We start from the raw sequence: 18,531 nt of genomic DNA on the forward strand, positions 1-18,531 counted from the left end.
CTAAAGGTTGCCAGTCAAGTGGATAGAGCTGTGAAGAAGGCCTATAGTGTGTTAGCTTTTATTAACAGGGGGTTGGAGTTTAAGAGCCGTGGGGTTATGCTGCAACTGTACAGGACCTTGGTGAGACCACATTTGGAATATTGTGTGCAGTTCTGGTCACCTCACTAGAGGAAGGATGTGGAATCGCTGGAAAGAGTGCAGAGGAGATTTACCAGGATGCTGCCTGGTTTGGAGGGTAGGTCATATGAGGAAAGGTTGAGGGAGCTAGGGCTGTTCTCTCTGGAGCGGAGGAGGCTGAGGGGAGACTTAATAGAGGTGTATAAAATGATGAAGGGGATAGATAGAGTGAACGTTCAAAGACTATTTCCTCGGGTGGATGGAGCTATTACAAGGGGGCATAACTATAGGGTTCGTGGTGGGAGATACAGGACGGATATCAGAGGTAGGTTCTTTACGCAGAGAGTGGTTGGGGTGTGGAATGGACTGCCTGCAGTGATAGTGGAGTCAGACACTTTAGAAACATTTAAGCGGTTATTGGATAGGCACATGGAGCACACCAGGATGATAGGGAGTGGGATAGCTTGATCTTGGTTTCAGATAAAGCTCGGCACAACATCGTGGGCCGAAGGACCTGTTCTGTGCTGTACTGTTCTATGTTCTATGTTCTAAATGGGATGAAGGAGTACAATATAAAGGGAAAGACTCTTAGTACTGTAGAGGATCAGAAGGACCTTGGGGCCCGGGTCCATAGGACTCTAAAATCGGCCCCACAGGTGGAGGAGGTGGTTAAGAAGGCATATGGTGTGCTGGCCTTTATCAATCGAGGGATTAAGTTTAGAAGTCCGGGGATAATGATGCAGCTATATAAGACCTTCGTCAGACCCCACTTGGAGTACTGTGCTCAGTTCTGGTCGCCTCACTATAGGAAGGATGTGGAAATGATTGAAAGGGTGCAGAGGCGATTTACAAGAATGTTACCTGGATTGAGTGGCATGCCTCATGAGGGTAGGCTGAGGGAGCTCGGTCTTTTCTCCTTGGAGAGACGTAGGATGAGAGGAGACCTAATAGAGGTATATAAGATGTTGAGAGGCATAGATCGGGTGGACTCTCAGAAGCTTTTTCCCAGGGTGGAAATGGCTGCTACGAGAGGACACAGGTTTAAGGTGCTGGGGGGTAGGTACAGGGGAAATGTTAGGGGGAAGTTTTTCACACAGAGGGTGGTGGGCGAGTGGAATCGGCTGCCGTCAGTGGTGGTGGAGGCAAACTCAATAGGGTCTTTTAAGAGACTCCTGGATGAGTACATGGGACTTAATAGGATGGAGGGTTATAGGAAGGTCTAAAAGGTAGGGGTATGTTCGGCACAACTTGTGGGGCCGCAGGGCCTATTTTGTGCTGTAGTTTTTCTATGTTTTCTAAGTGTATTCTAGGACATTGTGGGAGGTTAGGGAGGAAATTGCGGCTCCCCGGCAGAGATATTGCAGCTCCGAAAGCTTGTGTGGCTTTTGCTACCAAATAAACCTGTTGGACTTTAACCTGGCGTTGTTAAACTTCTTACTGAGATATTTGAATCATCGATAGTCACGGGTGAGGTGCCTGAAGGTTGGAGAGTGGCAAATGTTGTGCCTTTGTTTAAAAAGGGCTGCAGGGAAAAGCCTGGGAACTACAGCCCGGTGAGCCTCACATCTGTGGTGGGTAAGTTGTTAGAAGGTATTTTGAGAGACAGGATCTACAGGCATTTAGAGACACAAGGACTGATTCAGGACAGTCAGCAGGACTCTGTGCAGAGTCGCTGAGCAGAGACTGATAGCCAAGTTCTGCACACATGAGGACGGCCTCAACTGGGATCTTGGGTTCATGTCACACTATCTGTAACCCCCACAGTTGCCCGGACCTGCAGAGTCTCACTGGCTGTCCTGTCTGGAGACAATACACATCTCTTTAGCCTGTCTTAATGCTCTCTCCACTCACATTGTTTGTATCTTAAAGACTTGATTAGCTGTAAGTATTCACATTCCAACCATTATTCTGTAAATTGAGTTTGTATCTTTATAAGCCCTGTTTGTGAACAGAATTCCCACTCACCTGAAGAAGGGGCTTAAGGCTCCGAAAGCTTGTGGCTTTTGCTACCAAATAAACCGGTTGGACTTTAACCTGGTGTTGTTAAACTTCTTACTCTGTTAACCCCAGTCCAACGCCAGCATCTCCACATCTTGATTACAGAAGCCAGAGGGTGGTTGTAGAGAGTTGTTTTTCAAACTGGAGGCCTGTGACCAGCGGTGTGCCTCAGGGATCGGTTCTGGGCCCACTGTTATTTGTCATTTATATTAATGATTTGGATGAGAATATAGGAGGCATGGTTAGTAAGTTTGCAGCTGATACTAAGATTGGTGGCATAGCGGACACTGAAGAAAGTTATCTTGGATTGCAACGGGATCTTGATCAATTGGGCCAGTGAGCTGACGAATGGCAGATGGAGTTTAATTTAGACAAATGCAAGGTGATGCATTTTGGTAGATTGAACCAAGGCAGGACTTACTCAGTTAATGGTAGGATGTTGGGGAGAGTTACAGAACAAAGAGATCTCGGGGTACAGGTTCATAGCTCCTTGAAAGTGGAGTCACAGGTGGACAGAGTGGTGAAGAAGGCATTCGGCATGCTTGGTTTCATCAGTCAGAACATTGAATACAGGAGTTGGGACGTCTTGTTGAAGTTGTACAAGACATTGGTAAGGCCACACTTGGAATACTGTGTACAGTTCTGGTCACCCTATTATAGAAAGGATATTATTAAACTAGGAAGAGTGCAGAAAAGATTTACTAGGATGCTACCGGGACTTGATGGTTTGAGTTATAAGGAGAGGCTAGATAGACTGGGACTTTTTTCTCTGGAGCGTAGGAGGCTGAGGGGTGATCTTATAGAGATCTATAAAATAATGAGCGGCACAGATCAGCTAGATAGTCAATATCTTTTCCCAAAGGTAGGGGAGTCTAAAACTAGAGGGCATAGGTTTAAGGTGAGAGGGGAGATACAAAAGTGTCCAGAGGGGTAATTATTTCACACAGAGGGTGGTGAGTGTCTGGAACAAGCTGCCAGAGGTAGTAGTAGAGGCGGGTACAATTTTGTCTTTTAAAAAGCATTTAGACAGTTACACGGGTAAGATGGGTATAGAGGGATATGGGCCAAATGCGGGCAATTGGGACTAGCTTAGTGGTTAAAAAAGGGGCAGCATGGACAAGTTGGGCCGAAGAGCCTGTTTCCATGCTGTAAACCTCTCTGACTCTGACATGTGACAATAATAAATCAAATCAAAGCCTCGAACTTGCTGAAAAATAAAGAAAGTCGGATACTTTGGGAATCTTTTTAATGATGAATTTTATAATTGTACAGAAAACAAAGTGTCAGCAGGAACGCAGATCGCAGCCAGTGTGAGGAAGTGTTCACATCACAACTCACATTGCATCCCCCTCCCTGATACGACAGGTAGCCCCCTCCTCACCTCGCTCACAACACACGCTACGCTGCATTTGGAAAATAAAATTGTACACTTCGTTTTGGCACATTTACATCTGTGCCACAGAGCAAGAGAAAAAGACCAAGGGTTAGGATCATCCGGGAATGGAATTCCCTGTCGAAGGCCAACAACCCATCGCTGGGCCGTCAAGTTTAAATTTGTGCCAAAGAGACACCAATGCGCTGGTTCACATCGAGGTTAAACTTGTGCTGCGTCAGGAAGGGAGGGAGGGGGGATTGGGGAATCACCGCAGGTCAGGGGGGTGTGAACCAGATTCGTTCAGGGGTGACTGGGGGGAACAGGCCGAGTCTGTAACTTGACGTCCCGGAGATGGACGTGCTTTTACCCCACCGGCATGCCTCCCTCCCCCAACGTGCCCTGATCGGAATTAGCCATCCAGCGGGACGTCTCTGTTCTCCTGTTTTAAAACTCACCCGCCCGTCCTACTTTCTGGGACCCTCGCAAAACCCTCTCGCCAAGGAGAGGTTTGGAGGACGATGGGAGTCCCGGAATATACACAGGGCACTGCCTCTTAATCAGAGAATCATAGCATCCGACAGTGCAGAAGGAGGCCACTTGACCCATCAAATCTGCACTGACCACAATCCCACCCAGACCCTGTCCCCATAACCCCATGCATTTACCCCAGCCAGTCCTCCTTACACTGAGGGGCAATTTACCATGGCCAATCCACCCAACCTACACATCTTTGGAGTGTAGGAATAAACTGGAGCACCCGGAGGAAATGCATGCAAGTGAGGCAGTGAGGCAGCAGTGAACCCGGGTCCCTGGCGCTGTGAGGGAGCAGTGAACCCGGGTCCCTGGCGCTGTGAGGGAGCAGTGAACCCGGGTCCCTGGCGCTGTGAGGCAGCAGTGAACCCGGGTCCCTGGCACTGTGAGGCAGCAGTGAACCCGGGTCCCTGGCGCTGTGAGGCAGCAGTGAACCCGGGTCCCTGGCGCTGTGAGACAGCAGTGAACCCGGGTCCCTGGCACTGTGAGGGAGCAGTGAACCCGGGTCCCTGGCGCTGTGAGGCAGCAGTGAACCCGGGTCCCTGGCACTGTGAGGCAGCAGTGAACCCGGGTCCCTGGCGCTGTGAGGCAGCAGTGAACCCGGGTCCCTGGCACTGTGAGGCAGCAGTGAACCCGGGTCCCTGGCGCTGTGAGGGAGCAGTGAACCCGGGTCCCTGGCGCTGTGAGGGAGCAGTGAACCCGGGTCCCTGGCGCTGTGAGGCAGCAGTGAACCCGGGTCCCTGGCGCTGTGAGGCAGCAGTGAACCCGGGTCCCTGGCGCTGTGAGGCAGCAGTGAACCCGGGTCCCTGGCGCTGTGAGACAGCAGTGAACCCGGGTCCCTGGCGCTGTGAGGCAGCAGTGAACCCGGGTCCCTGGCGCTGTGAGGCAGCAGTGAACCCGGGTCCCTGGCGCTGTGAGGCAGCAGTGAACCCGGGTCCCTGGCGCTGTGAGGGAGCAGTGAACCCGGGTCCCTGGCGCTGTGAGGCAGCAGTGAACCCGGGTCCCTGGCGCTGTGAGGCAGCAGTGAACCCGGGTCCCTGGCGCTGTGAGGCAGCAGTGAACCCGGGTCCCTGGCGCTGTGAGGCAGCAGTGAACCCGGGTCCCTGGCGCTGTGAGGCAGCAGTGAACCCGGGTCCCTGGCGCTGTGAGGCAGCAGTGAACCCGGGTCCCTGGCGCTGTGAGGGAGCCGTGAACCCGGGTCCCTGGCGCTGTGAGGGAGCAGTGAACCCGGGTCCCTGGCGCTGTGAGGGAGCAGTGAACCCGGGTCCCTGGCGCTGTGAGGCAGCAGTGAACCCGGGTCCCTGGCGCTGTGAGGCAGCAGTGAACCCGGGTCCCTGGCGCTGTGAGGGAGCCGTGAACCCGGGTCCCTGGCGCTGTGAGGGAGCCGTGAACCCGGGTCCCTGGCGCTGTGAGGGAGCAGTGCTAATCACTGTGTCACCGTGGGGTACTTTGTGCTTGAGCTGAACACGGGATGTGAACACTTAACTCCCTGCCGTTGATAGCAGATGCTGGAGGGGGTTGAATGGCCTCTCTCCGTTCCAAAAGCTGGGGTTTGGGGGGGTGGGGGTGGGGTGGGGGTGGGTGCGGAGCGGTGGGGGGGGAGGCGCATGTTTTGCCTACATCCCAGTCCATGATTTATTTTATTAGCCATAGCTTCGGATGATTCAAGGGCTGGACATTTTTGTTTGGTCTGCAGTAGCGAAGGTGTTTTGTTAGTGTAAGAGGATGCCTCAGTTGTGGGGGGTGAATGTGGGTTTTTATCATCTGTACACAGCACTCCTCATGGTGAAGAAGGCAGCAGGGTTCGGGGTGAAATCGACTGGCGATTTCGATTATGGGGGAGCTCGCACTAGATATTCCATTTTTACAGTTTAAGAGAAGGATCTTGATTGAAAAAAGCCCCAGAAGTCTGGGCAGCCAAGTGACTGGCAAAGCTCCCTCTGCCCCCCTTCCCCCGCGCCCCTTCAGCGGAGCCCTACAGGCTGCCATTGCCACTGCCCGGCTAACCTCGGACACGGCGTTTCAATCACCCACGCCCTCGATCGAAAGAAGCAAAGTTGGAACTCCAGGAGGGGAGCGGCGGGGGGGTACCAGCGGCGAGGGGGCAGGGGGTGGATGCGGGCATTCGCGAGCTGACCGGGAGGGGAGCGCGGGGGAGGTGTAAGGTCTACAGGAGGCTGGTGAGCCAGCTGGCAGCAGCGATGGACCCTGCCAGCAGGGAGAGCTGGGTACCCGTCGCCCCGTTACAGTAGTCGAAGTTGCAGCAGACGGTGGTCAACTTGTAGTCGACGCCGGCCAGAGAGGACGTCACCTCCTGGCCGCACTTGTCCGAGGATGTACAGCCCGATGAATAGACGGTGATTCCCACTGGGGGCAGAAAAAGAGACGTCACAAAAGGGCGGCAGCACCAGAGGGGGGGGCGGGGGAGGAGGGGCGGGGCAACACCGCGCGGGGGGGAGGGGGTGGGGGCGCAAACAGCAGCACATAATCGGCAACTGAGAGAGAAGGACCCCCCCCGCCTCTCCCTCTAAATTTGATCCTTTTTAAGTAAAAAATGATTAGACTGGAAAGACAGAATTCCCGCAGTGCAGAAAGAGGCCATTCGGCCCATCGAAACTGAACTGACTCCGACAGAGCACCCACCTTATCCCCATCACCAAATATATTTACCCTCGCTCGTCCCCCTGACACTCAGGGACAATTTAGCCGGGTCAATGCACCTAACCCACACATCTTTGGACTGTGGGAGGAAACCGGAGCACCCGGAGGAAACCCACACAGACACGGGGAGAATGTACAGACTCCCCACAGACAGTGACCCAAGGCTGGAATGGAACCCGGGTCCCTGGCGCTGTGAGGCAGCAGTGAACCCGGGTCCCTGGCGCTGGGAGACAGCAGTGAACCCGGGTCCCTGGCGCTGTGAGGGAGCAGTGAACCCGGGTCCCTGGCGCTGTGAAGCAGCAGTGAACCCGGGTCCCTGGCACTGTGAGGGAGCAGTGAACCCGGGTCCCTGGCACTGTGAGGCAGCAGTGAACCCGGGTCCCTGGCGCTGTGAGGCAGCAGTGAACCCGGGTCCCTGGCGCTGTGAGGCAGCAGTGAACCCGGGTCCCTGGCGCTGTGAGGCAGCAGTGAACCCGGGTCCCTGGCTCTGTGAGGCAGCAGTGAACCCGGGTCCCTGGCGCTGTGAGGGAGCAGTGAACCCGGGTCCCTGGCGCTGTGAGGCAGCAGTGAACCCGGGTCCCTGGCGCTGTGAGGGAGCAGTGAACCCGGGTCCCTGGCGCTGTGAGGGAGCAGTGAACCCGGGTCCCTGGCGCTGTGAGGGAGCAGTGAACCCGGGTCCCTGGCGCTGTGAGGGAGCAGTGAACCCGGGTCCCTGGCGCTGTGAGGCAGCAGTGAACCCGGGTCCCTGGCGCTGTGAGGGAGCAGTGAACCCGGGTCCCTGGCGCTGTGAAGCAGCAGTGAACCCGGGTCCCTGGCACTGTGAGGGAGCAGTGAACCCGGGTCCCTGGCACTGTGAGGCAGCAGTGAACCCGGGTCCCTGGCGCTGTGAGGCAGCAGTGAACCCGGGTCCCTGGCGCTGTGAGGCAGCAGTGAACCCGGGTCCCTGGCGCTGTGAGGCAGCAGTGAACCCGGGTCCCTGGCGCTGTGAGGGAGCAGTGAACCCGGGTCCCTGGCGCTGTGAAGCAGCAGTGAACCCGGGTCCCTGGCACTGTGAGGGAGCAGTGAACCCGGGTCCCTGGCACTGTGAGGCAGCAGTGAACCCGGGTCCCTGGCGCTGTGAGGCAGCAGTGAACCCGGGTCCCTGGCGCTGTGAGGCAGCAGTGAACCCGGGTCCCTGGCGCTGTGAGGCAGCAGTGAACCCGGGTCCCTGGCGCTGTGAGGCAGCAGTGCTAATCACTGTCACCCTTGAAACTGACATGGACCCAGCCAGATAATCACTGTGGCTACAAAAGCAGGTCAGAGGCTGGGAATCCTGCGGGGAGTAACTCACCTCCTGACTGCCCCCAAAGCCTGTCCACCATCTACAAGGCACAAGTCAGGAGTGTGATGGAACACTCCCCACTTGCCTGGATGCTGCAGCTCCAACAACACTCGAGAACCTCGACACCATCCAGGACAAAGCAGCCCCGCTTGATTGGCCCCCCATCCACAAACATTCACTCCCTCCACCCCCGACACACAGTGACAGCCGTGTGTACCATCTACAAGATGCACTGCAGCAACTCACCAAGGCTCAAAGAACAAAGAAAATTACTGCACAGGAACAGGTTCTTTGGCCCTCTAAGCCTGCACCGATCATGCTGTCCGACTGAACTAAAACCCCCTACCCTTCCAGGGACCATATCCCTCTATTCCCATCCTATTCATGTACTTGTCCAGACGCCCCTTAAAACTCACTCGTATCTGCTTCCACTCCCTCCCCCGGCAACGAGTTCCAGGCACCCACCACCCTCTGTGTAAAAAACTTGCCTCGTACATCTCCTTTAAACCTTGCCCCTCGCACCTTAAACCTGTGCCCCCTAGTAATTGACTCTTCCACCCTGGGGAAAAGCTTCTGACTATCCACTCTGTCCATGCCCCTCATAATCTTGTAGACTTCTATCAGGTCATCCCTCAACCTCCATCGCTCCAGTGAGAACAAACCAAGTTTCTCCAACCTCTCCTCATAGCTAATGCCCTCCATACCAGGCAACATCCTGGTCAATCTTTTCTGTACCCTCTCCAAAGCCTCCACATCCTTCTGGTAGTGTGGCGACCAGATGTGAACACTATATTCCAAGTGCGGCCTAACTAAGGTTCTATAAAGCTGCAACATGACTTGCCAATTTTTAAACTCAATACCCCGGCCGATGAAGGCAAGCATGCCGTATGCCTTCTTGACTACCTTCTCCACCTGCATTGCCACTTTCAGTGACCTGTGTACCTGTACACCCAGATCCCTCTGCCTATCAATACTCTTAAGGGTTCTGCCATTTACTGTATATTTCCTATCTGTGCTCCTTAGGCAGCACCTTCCAAATCCAGGACCGCTACCATCTAGAAGGACAAGGGCAGCGCCTGATGGACCCCCCCACCCCCCCTCCCCTCCCCGCACCCCTCCGGACAGTGGGAGAAATAGGAAGCGGAGGGTAAAGGAAGGTGTTGGGCAGGGGGAGGGGGGGATTCGAACGGCGTGACTCACGGGCAGTGCGGTTTCTGGAGTAACATTGTTCACCATCATCGCATTTATCTTTGAAGATGCAGATCGAGGTGCTGAGGCCACATCGGAAACACTTCAGGCCAATCGCTGTTCCATTCGGAGACACAGAGAGAGAGAGAGAGAGACAGGGGAAGAAAAAATCATCAGCAGCAATTCCTCTCTGATTTGATTTATTGTCACATGTATTAACAGTGAAAAGTATTGTTTCTTGCGCGCTATACAGACAAAACATACCGTTCATAGAGAAGGAAAGGAGAGAGTGCAGAATGTAGTGTTACAGTCATAGCTAGGGTGTAGAGAAAGATCAACTTAATGTGAGGTCGGTCCATTCAAAAGTCTGACAGCAGCAGGGAAGAAGCTGTTCTTGAGTCGGTCGGTACGTGACCTCAGACTTTTGTATCTTTTTCCCGAAGGAAGAAGGTGGAAGAGAGAATGTCCGGGGTGTGTGGGGTCCTTAACTATGCTGGCTGCTTTGCCGAGGCAGCGGGAAGTGTAGACAGAGTCAATGGATGGGAGGCTGGTTTGCGTGATGGATTGGGCGACATTCATGACCTTTTGTAGTTCCTTGTGGTCTTGGGCAGAGCAGGAGCCCAGACCAAGCTGTGATACAACCAGAAAGAATGCTTTCTATGGTGCATCTGTAAAGGTTGGTGAGAGTCATAGCTGACATGCCAAATTTCCTTAGTCTTCTGAGAAAGTAGAGGCGTTGGTGGGGCTTTCTAAACTATAGTGTCGGCGTGGGGGGATCTTTGTGTGGGATCTGGCTCTGCAGCAGACGGTTGCCATCTTCTGCACACGCACTATGACAATAGGTAGACCACGCACCCCCTCCCCAGGTTAGCTGTAAAGAGTTTAAGTTTAATTATTGTCACAAGTCAGCTTATATTAACAACAAAAACAGAAAAATGCTGGAAAATCTCAGCGGGTCTGACAGCATCTGTGGAGCGAGAATACAGCCAACGTTTCGAGTCAGGATGACCCATCGTCAGAGCTTACATTAACACTGCAATGAAGTTACTGCGAAAATCCCCCAGTCGCCACACTCCGGCACCTGTCTGGGTACACTGAGGGAGAATTTAGCACGGCCAATGCACCCTAACCAGCACGTCTTTCAGACTGTGGGAGGAAACTGGAGCACCCGGAGGAAACCCACGCAGACACGGGGAGAATGTGCAGACTCCACACAGACAGTGACCCAAGCCGGGAATCGAACCCGGGTCCCTGGCGCTGTGAGGCAGCAGTGAACCCGGGTCCCTGGCGCTGTGAGGCAGCAGTGAACCCGGGTCCCTGGCGCTGAGAGGCAGCAGTGAACCCGGGTCCCTGGCGCTGTGAGGGAGCAGTGAACCCGGGTCCCTGGCTCTGTGAGGCAGCAGTGAACCCGGGTCCCTGGCGCTGTGAGGCAGCAGTGAACCCGGGTCCCTGGCGCTGTGAGGGAGCAGTGAACCCGGGTCCCTGGCGCTGTGAGGCAGCAGTGAACCCGGGTCCCTGGCGCTGTGAGGCAGCAGTGAACCCGGGTCCCTGGCGCTGTGAGGGAGCAGTGAACCCGGGTCCCTGGCGCTGTGAGGCAGCAGTGAACCCGGGTCCCTGGCGCTGTGAGGCAGCAGTGAACCCGGGTCCCTGGCGCTGTGAGGCAGCAGTGAACCCGGGTCCCTGGCGCTGTGAGGCAGCAGTGAACCCGGGTCCCTGGGGCTGGGGGGCAGCAGTGAACCCGGGTCCCTGGCGCTGTGAGGCAGCAGTGAACCCGGGTCCCTGGCGCTGTGAGGCAGCAGTGAACCCGGGTCCCTGGCACTGTGAGGGAGCAGTGAACCCGGGTCCCTGGCGCTGTGAGGGAGCAGTGAACCCGGGTCCCTGGCCCTGTGAGGGAGCAGTGAACCCGGGCCCCTGGCCCTGTGAGGGAGCAGTGAACCCGGGTCCCTGGCGCTGTGAGGGAGCAGTGAACCCGGGTCCCTGGCGCTGTGAGGCAGCAGTGAACCCGGGTCCCTGGCGCTGTGAGGTAGCAGTGAACCCGGGTCCCTGGCGCTGTGAGGCAGCAGTGAACCCGGGTCCCTGGCGCTGTGAGGGAGCAGTGAACCCGGGTCTCTGGCGCTGTGAGGCAGCAGTGAACCCGGGTCCCTGGCGCTGTGAGGGAGCAGTGAACCCGGGTCCCTGGCGCTGTGAGGCAGCAGTGAACCCGGGTCCCTGGCGCTGTGAGGCAGCAGTGAACCCGGGTCCCTGGCGCTGTGAGGCAGCAGTGAACCCGGGTCCCTGGCACTGTGAAGCAGCAGTGAACCCGGGTCCCTGGCGCTGTGAGGCAGCAGTGAACCCGGGTCCCTGGCGCTGTGAGGCAGCAGTGAACCCGGGTCCCTGGCGCTGTGAGGCAGCAGTGAATCCGGGTCCCTGGCGCTGTGAGGGAGCAGTGAACCCGGGTCCCTGGCGCTGTGAGGCAGCAGTGAACCCGGGTCCCTGGCGCTGTGAGGGAGCAGTGAACCCGGGTCCCTGGCGCTGTGAGGCAGCAGTGAACCCGGGTCCCTGGCGCTGTGAGGCAGCAGTGAACCCGGGTCCCTGGCGCTGTGAGGCAGCAGTGAACCCGGGTCCCTGGCGCTGTGAGGCAGCAGTGAACCCGGGTCCCTGGCCCTGGGAGGGAGCAGTGAACCCGGGTCCCTGGCGCTGGGAGGGAGCAGTGAACCCGGGTCCCTGGCGCTGTGAGGGAGCAGTGAACCCGGGTCCCTGGCGCTGTGAGGGAGCAGTGAACCCGGGTCCCTGGCACTGTGAGGCAGCAGTGAACCCGGGTCCCTGGCGCTGTGAGGCAGCAGTGAACCCGGGTCCCTGGCGCTGTGAGGCAGCAGTGAACCCGGGTCCCTGGCGCTGTGAGGCAGCAGTGAATCCGGGTCCCTGGCGCTGTGAGGGAGCAGTGAACCCGGGTCCCTGGCGCTGTGAGGCAGCAGTGAACCCGGGTCCCTGGCGCTGTGAGGGAGCAGTGAACCCGGGTCCCTGGCGCTGTGAGGCAGCAGTGAACCCGGGTCCCTGGCGCTGTGAGGCAGCAGTGAACCCGGGTCCCTGGCGCTGTGAGGCAGCAGTGAACCCGGGTCCCTGGCGCTGTGAGGCAGCAGTGAACCCGGGTCCCTGGCCCTGGGAGGGAGCAGTGAACCCGGGTCCCTGGCGCTGGGAGGGAGCAGTGAACCCGGGTCCCTGGCGCTGTGAGGGAGCAGTGAACCCGGGTCCCTGGCACTGTGAGGTAGCAGTGAACCCGGGTCCCTGGCCCTGGGAGGGAGCAGTGCTAATCACTGTCACTGTAGTTTTGGGGCCTCCCTTCGGGCGGGAGGTGCAGAACACCAATCAGAGAAGGACAAACTGGCTCCCTTTTTCCCTGGGACGAGGGGGCGGGGGGAGGGCAGGAGAAGTGGGGGCGAGGAGGGTGTGAGCAGGGGAGGCCACGGGGGAGGGTGTGGGTAAGGGTGGTGGGGGTGCGGGGGAGGCCACGGGGGAGGGTGTGGGCGAGGGTGGTGGGGGGGCTGGGGAGGGTGTGGGCGGGGGAGGCCACAGGGGAAGGTGTGGGTAAGGGTGGTGCGGGTGCGGGGGAGGGTGTGGGTCCGGGAGGCCACGGGGGAGGGTGTGGGTAAGGGTGGGGGGGACACGGGGGAGGGTGTGGGCGAGGGTGGTGGGGGTGCGGGGGAGGGTGTGGGTCCGGGAGGCCACGGGGGAGGGTGTGGGTAAGGGTGGGGGGACACGGGGGAGGGTGTGGGTGAGGGTGGTGGGGGGGCTGGGGAGGGTGTGGGCAGGGGAGGCCACGGGGGAGGGTGTGGGTAAGGGTGGTGGGGGTGCGGGGGAGGGTGTGGGTCCGGGAGGCCACGGGGGAGGGTGTGGGTAAGGGTGGGGGGGACACGGGGGAGGGTGTGGGCGAGGGTGGTGGGGGGGCTGGGGAGGGTGTGGGCGGGGGAGGCCACAGGGGATGGTGTGGGTAAGGGTGGGGGGGACACGGGGGAGGGTGTGGGCGAGGGTGGTGGGGGGGCTGGGGAGGGTGTGGGCGGGGGAGGCCACGGGGGAGGGTGTGGGTAAGGGTGGTGGGGGTGCGGGGGAGGGTGTGGGTCCGGGAGGCCACGGGGGAGGGTGTGGGTAAGGGTGGGGGGGACACGGGGGAGGGTGTGGGCGAGGGTGGTGGGGGCTGGGGAGGGCGAGGGGACGGAGGGGAGTTTGGGCGGGGGAGATGGGGAGGTGGCCCAAAGTCACGATCTAATCTTTTCAAAATTAATTTGCGGGACATGGGCGTCGCTGGTTGGCCAGCATTTATTGCCCATCCCTAGTTGCCATTGGAGGGCAGTTGAGAGTCAACCACATTGCTGTGGCTCAGGAGTCACATGTAGGCCAGACCGGGTAAGGACGGCAGATTTCCTTCACTAAAGGGACATTCGTGAACCAGATGGGTTTTTCCGACAATCGACAATGGTTTCATGGTCATCAGTAGATTCTTCATTCCAGATTTTTAAAATTGAATTCAAATTCCATCATCTGCCGTGGCGAGATTCGAACCCAGGTCCCCAGAACATGAGCTGCATTTCTGGATTAATACCACTGGGCCATCGCCTCTCTAATCAAGAACTATCGATTTATAGCAGGTTCTGGTTTTGATTTGATTTGATTATTATTGTCACAGTGAAAAGTATTGTTTCTTGCACGCTATACAAAGCATACTGTTCATAGAGAAGGAAAGGAGAGGGTGCAGAATGTAATGTTACAGTCATAGATAGGGTGCAGAGAAAGATCAGCTTAATGTGAGGTAGGTCCATTCAAAAGTCTGACAGCAGCAGGGAAGAAGCTGTTCTTGAGTCGGTCGGTACGTGTCCTCAGACTTTTGTATCTTCTTCCTGACGGAAGAGGGTGGAAGAGAGAATGTCCGGGGTGCGTGGGGTCCTTGATGATGCGGCTGCTTTGCCGAGGCAGCGGGAAGTGGAGACAGAGTCAGTGGATGGGAGGCTGGTTTGTTAGGGAGGGGGTTCCACTTGAGGGGGTGGGGAGAGGGGGCACATAGTGGGGCCATAGGTAACGGAAAATTAAATGTATCTCTGTTGGAGTGGGAAGGGAAGGTCCTGTAGCAGTGTGTTAGCCTTACCTCCGAGCTAGAATCTCAGGGTTCGAGTCCCACCTCAGGACTTGGGGGAGGAACAAAGAACAAAGAAGAACAAAGAACAATACAGCACAGGGACAGGCCCTTCGGCCCTCCAAGCCCGTGCCGCTCCCCGGTCCAGGATTGAATCCTGAATCCAGGATCCCCGCCCAATTTTCCAGCCTATCTACATACCAATATCCTATCCACCGAGCTGTCCCTCACAGCTACGATGCTTTGTTCATTACAACCTATTAACTCACCCCCACCCCCCTATTCCAGACCATGTGATCTCCAGGGAGAGGTGAAAACCCAGAGTGAAAAACCCCAGGGCCAATATGGGGAAAAAATCTGGGAAATTCCTCTCCGACCCCCTGAGGCGATCGAAACGAGTCCAGGAGATCACAATGGCCCTGATCGGAAAATGCTTCCCAACCCTAGTCATTTCCACTTCCACGAACACCATATGAATTCTCTGCCCCCGAGACAGGTTCCCAACTATCCGCAGTCTCGCTCTGTACTGGCACCAGCAAGATGATCATAGAATGAAGCCTTGAAACGAGAAACAAGGAACAATTAGCCCGCGCCGCTCCCTGGTCCAAACTAGACCACTCTTTTGTATCCCTCCATTCCCACTCCGGTCATATAGCTGTCTAGATAAGTCTTAAACGTTCACAGTGTGTCCGCCTCCACCACCTTGCCCGGCAACACATTCCAGGCCCCCACGACCCTCTGTGTGAAATATGTCCTTCTGATATCTGTGTTAAACCTCCCCCCCTTCAAAGAACAAAGAACAAAGAACAGTACAGCACAGGAAACAGGCCTTCGGCCCTCCAAGCCTGTGCCGCTCCTTGGTCCAACTAGACCAATCGTTTGTATCCCTCCATACCCAGGCTGCTCATGTGACTATCCAGGTAAATCTTAAACGATGTCAGCGTGCCTGCCTCCACCACCCTACTTGGCAGCGCATTCCAGGCCCCCACCACCCTCTGTGTAAAAAACGCCCCTCTGATGTCTGAGTTATACTTCGCCCCTCTCAGCTTGAGCCCGTGACCCCTCGTGATCGTCACCTCCGACCTGGGAAAAAGCTTCCCACTGTTCACCCTATCTATACCCTTCATAATCTTGTATACCTCTATTAGATCTCCCCTCATTCTCCGTTTTTCCAAGGAGAACAACCCCAGTCTACCCAATCTCTCCTCATAGCTAAGACCCTCCATACCAGGCAACATCCTGGTAAACCTTCTCTGCACTCTCTCCAATGCCTCCACGTCCTTCTGGTAGTGCGGCGACCAGAACTGGACGCAGTACTCCAAATGCGGCCTAACCAGCGTTCTATACAGCTGCATCATCAGACTCCAGCTTTTATACTCTATACCCCGTCCTATAAAGGCAAGCATACCATATGCCTTCTTCACCACCTTCTCCACCTGTGTTGCCACCTTCAAGGATTTGTGGACTTGCACACCTAGGTCCCTCTGTGTTTCTATACTCCTGATGACTCTGCCATTTATTGCATAACTCCTCCCTACATTATTTCTTCCAAAATGCATCACTTCGCATTTATCCGGATTAAATTCCATCTGCCACCTCTCCGCCCAATTTTCCAGCCTATCTATATCCTGCTGTATTGCCCGACAATGTGGAATTGTGGATAGTCTGATGACTATGTGGGGGTTGGATCAGGAAGTTTCCCGAAGACACAAAGATTGGTTAACAGTGAGGTTGAGAGTCTTGGGTTACAGGAAGGTATAGACGCAATGGTCAAATGGTTCACCCGGCTTCCTGAGTGAAGCGATACCTCCCTCTAACAAATCCGACAGACAATTTCAGGAGAGAATTCCCCACGCAGCGACTTCCTCAGAGTGATGCACCAATGTGGCAGCAAAGGGTGCCATTCAGCCCATCGTGCCCATGCCGTCCCTTTGATGGAATTACCCCCTCCCCTTTCCCTGTGCTTTGCCCAAGACCCTGTCAGTTCTCAATTTAGCATGGCCAATTCCCCCTAACCTACACATCCTGGGACACTAAGGGACAATTTAGCATGGCCAATCCACCTAACCTACACATCCCGGGACACTAAGGGACAATTTAGCATGGCCAATTCCCCCTAACCTACACATCTTTGGACACTAAGGGGCAATTTAGCATGGCCAATCCACTTAACCTACACATCCCGGGACACTAAGGGACAATTTAGCATGGCCAATCCACCTAACCTGCACATCTTTGGACACTAAGGGGCAATTTAGCATGGCCAATCCACCTAACCTGCACATCTTTGGACACTAAGGGGCAATTTAGCATGGCCAATTCCCCCTAACCTACACATCTTTGGACACTAAGGGGCAATTTAGCATGGCCAATCCACTTAACCTACACATCCCGGGACACTAAGGGACAATTTAGCATGGCCAATCCACCTAACCTGCACATCTTTGGACACTAAGGGGCAATTTAGCACGGCCAATCTATCTAACCTATACAAGGCGGCCTTCAAGACACACGACAACGCAGTCGCTGAGCAGAAACTGATAGCCAAGTTCTGCACACATGAGGACGGCCTAAACCGGGATGTTGGGTTCATGTCACACTATCTGTAACCCCCACGACTTGCCTGGGCTTGCAAAATCTCACTAACTGTCCTGTCTGGAGACAATTTACACCTCTTTAACCTGTGCTTAACCCTCTCTCCACTCAAACTCTCTGTACCTGTAAAGACTCGATTACCTGTGAAGACTCGCATTCCAACCATTATCTTGTAATTGAGTTTGTGTCTATATACGCCCTGTTTGTGAACCCAATTCCCCACTCAGCTGACGAAGGAGCAGCGCTCCGAAAGCTCATGCTGCCAAATAAACCTGTTGGACTTTAACCTGTTGTTAGACTTCTTACTGTGTTTACCCCAGTCCAACGCCGGCATCTCCACAACACACTCTCTCTCACACATACACTCTGTCTCTCACACACACACACACACACACTCTATCACCTATAAGTGACATTGACAAAGCACCACCCCCCCCCCCCCCCTCCCCCGGCCCTCACTCCCCCAGCCGTGTGTTGCTGCTGTATTTAGTTACACTGGGCATGCCCTGTGCCCAACATTTACTCCAAACATTTCCAAAACAAGCATCTCATTACAGCTGTAACATGAAACAAGAACTCGGGAGGGGAGGAGGGGAGGGAGGGAGGGGAGGGAGGGGGTGGGGGAGGGAGGAGGAGGGAGGGGAGGGAGGGAGTGAGGGAGGGGGTGGGGGAGGGAGGGGCTGGGGGAGGGAGGAGGAGGGAAGGGGAGGGAGGGAGTGAGGGAGGGGGTGGGGGAGGGAGGGGCTGGGGGAGGGAGGAGGAGGGAAGGGGAGGGAGGGAGTGAGGGAGGGGCTGGGGGAGGGAGGGAGGGGGTGGGGCAGGCAGTGTGGTCGGAGCCGGGGAGGGGGGTGGAGAAGGAACAACATAACACTTTGTCGCAGAGACTTTTTCTGGTGCTGGTTTTGCCCCGAGGGAAAACACTCCCAGCTTCACTTTGACAAACTTTTAGCTGTTGGAATAAAGTTTGAGAAACAGCTGCTGGGGAGAGAGAGGGAGGGAGAGGATTTTCCCCACATGCAATGGGGCGGCACGGTAGCACAGTGGTTAGCACTGCTGCTTCACAGCTCCAGGGTCCCGGGTTCGATTCCCGGCTCGGGTCACTGTCTGTGTGGAGTTTGCACATTCTCCCCGTGTCTGCGTGGGTTTCCTCCGGGTGCTCCGGTTTCCTCCCACAGTCCAAAGATGTGCGGGTTAGGTTGATTGCCCCTTAGAGTCCTGGGATGTGTAGGTTAGAGGGATTAGCGGGTAAAATATGTGGGGGTAGGGCCTGGGTGGGATTGTGGTCGGTGCAGACTCGATGGGCCGAATGGCCTCCTTCTGCACTGTAGGGTTTCTATGATTTCTACGAAAATAAGAGGGCAGCGGAGGGAGAGAATGTCTTTGCAAACATTAAACTAAACACCCTTGGCTTTGTGAAGCAGAAGGTGAGCTGCTGGAGTAAAAGTGCTTTGCAGGCTGTGAATCATTGCGGTCCACAGCTGAAAGGATCTGGCAGACTTCCTCTCAGTGAGTTCAGTATTTTAAAAATAACCCCACCAAAGACCGCAGGGAAGAAACGAGACGCGGGGTTGGATCCAGAGGAACTGCCCTCGGAATAATAATTTGGCTTTGTGCCGAGTCCTGCCGTCACCTCGCTGGGGA

At 56.0% G+C, this 18,531-nt stretch overlaps 1 protein-coding gene across 1 annotated transcript; it reads right to left on the reverse strand.

Annotated features, from left to right (window-relative positions):
- Nucleotides 1-3,344: 3,344 nt before the first annotated feature.
- Nucleotides 3,345-17,071, reverse strand: LOC144488688 (sperm acrosome membrane-associated protein 4-like). Its single transcript, XM_078206777.1, has 3 exons — nt 17,032-17,071; nt 9,204-9,308; nt 3,345-6,388 (listed from the first exon to the last, which is right to left on the reverse strand). The coding sequence occupies exons 1-3, from the start codon at nt 17,054-17,056 to the stop codon at nt 6,189-6,191; spliced, it is 330 nt and encodes a 109-aa protein (XP_078062903.1). The 5' UTR covers nt 17,057-17,071; the 3' UTR covers nt 3,345-6,188.
- Nucleotides 17,072-18,531: the final 1,460 nt, after the last annotated feature.

This window comes from Mustelus asterias, unplaced genomic scaffold (genome assembly GCF_964213995.1).
Source record: "Mustelus asterias unplaced genomic scaffold, sMusAst1.hap1.1 HAP1_SCAFFOLD_1774, whole genome shotgun sequence".
NCBI lineage: Eukaryota > Metazoa > Chordata > Chondrichthyes > Carcharhiniformes > Triakidae > Mustelus > Mustelus asterias.

Excerpts from the sequence above, each read along its gene's own strand:
- LOC144488688 (XM_078206777.1), bottom strand. The coding sequence starts at position 17,056 with ATGGTTGGAATGCGAGTCTTCACAG. Across the intron at positions 9,309-17,031 it reads TGGAATGCGAGTCTTCACAG|CGATTGGCCTGAAGTGTTTC; the intron begins GTAATCGAGTCT and ends CGAATGGAACAG. Across the intron at positions 6,389-9,203 it reads CTCCAGAAACCGCACTGCCC|TGGGAATCACCGTCTATTCA; the intron begins GTGAGTCACGCC and ends TTCTGCCCCCAG.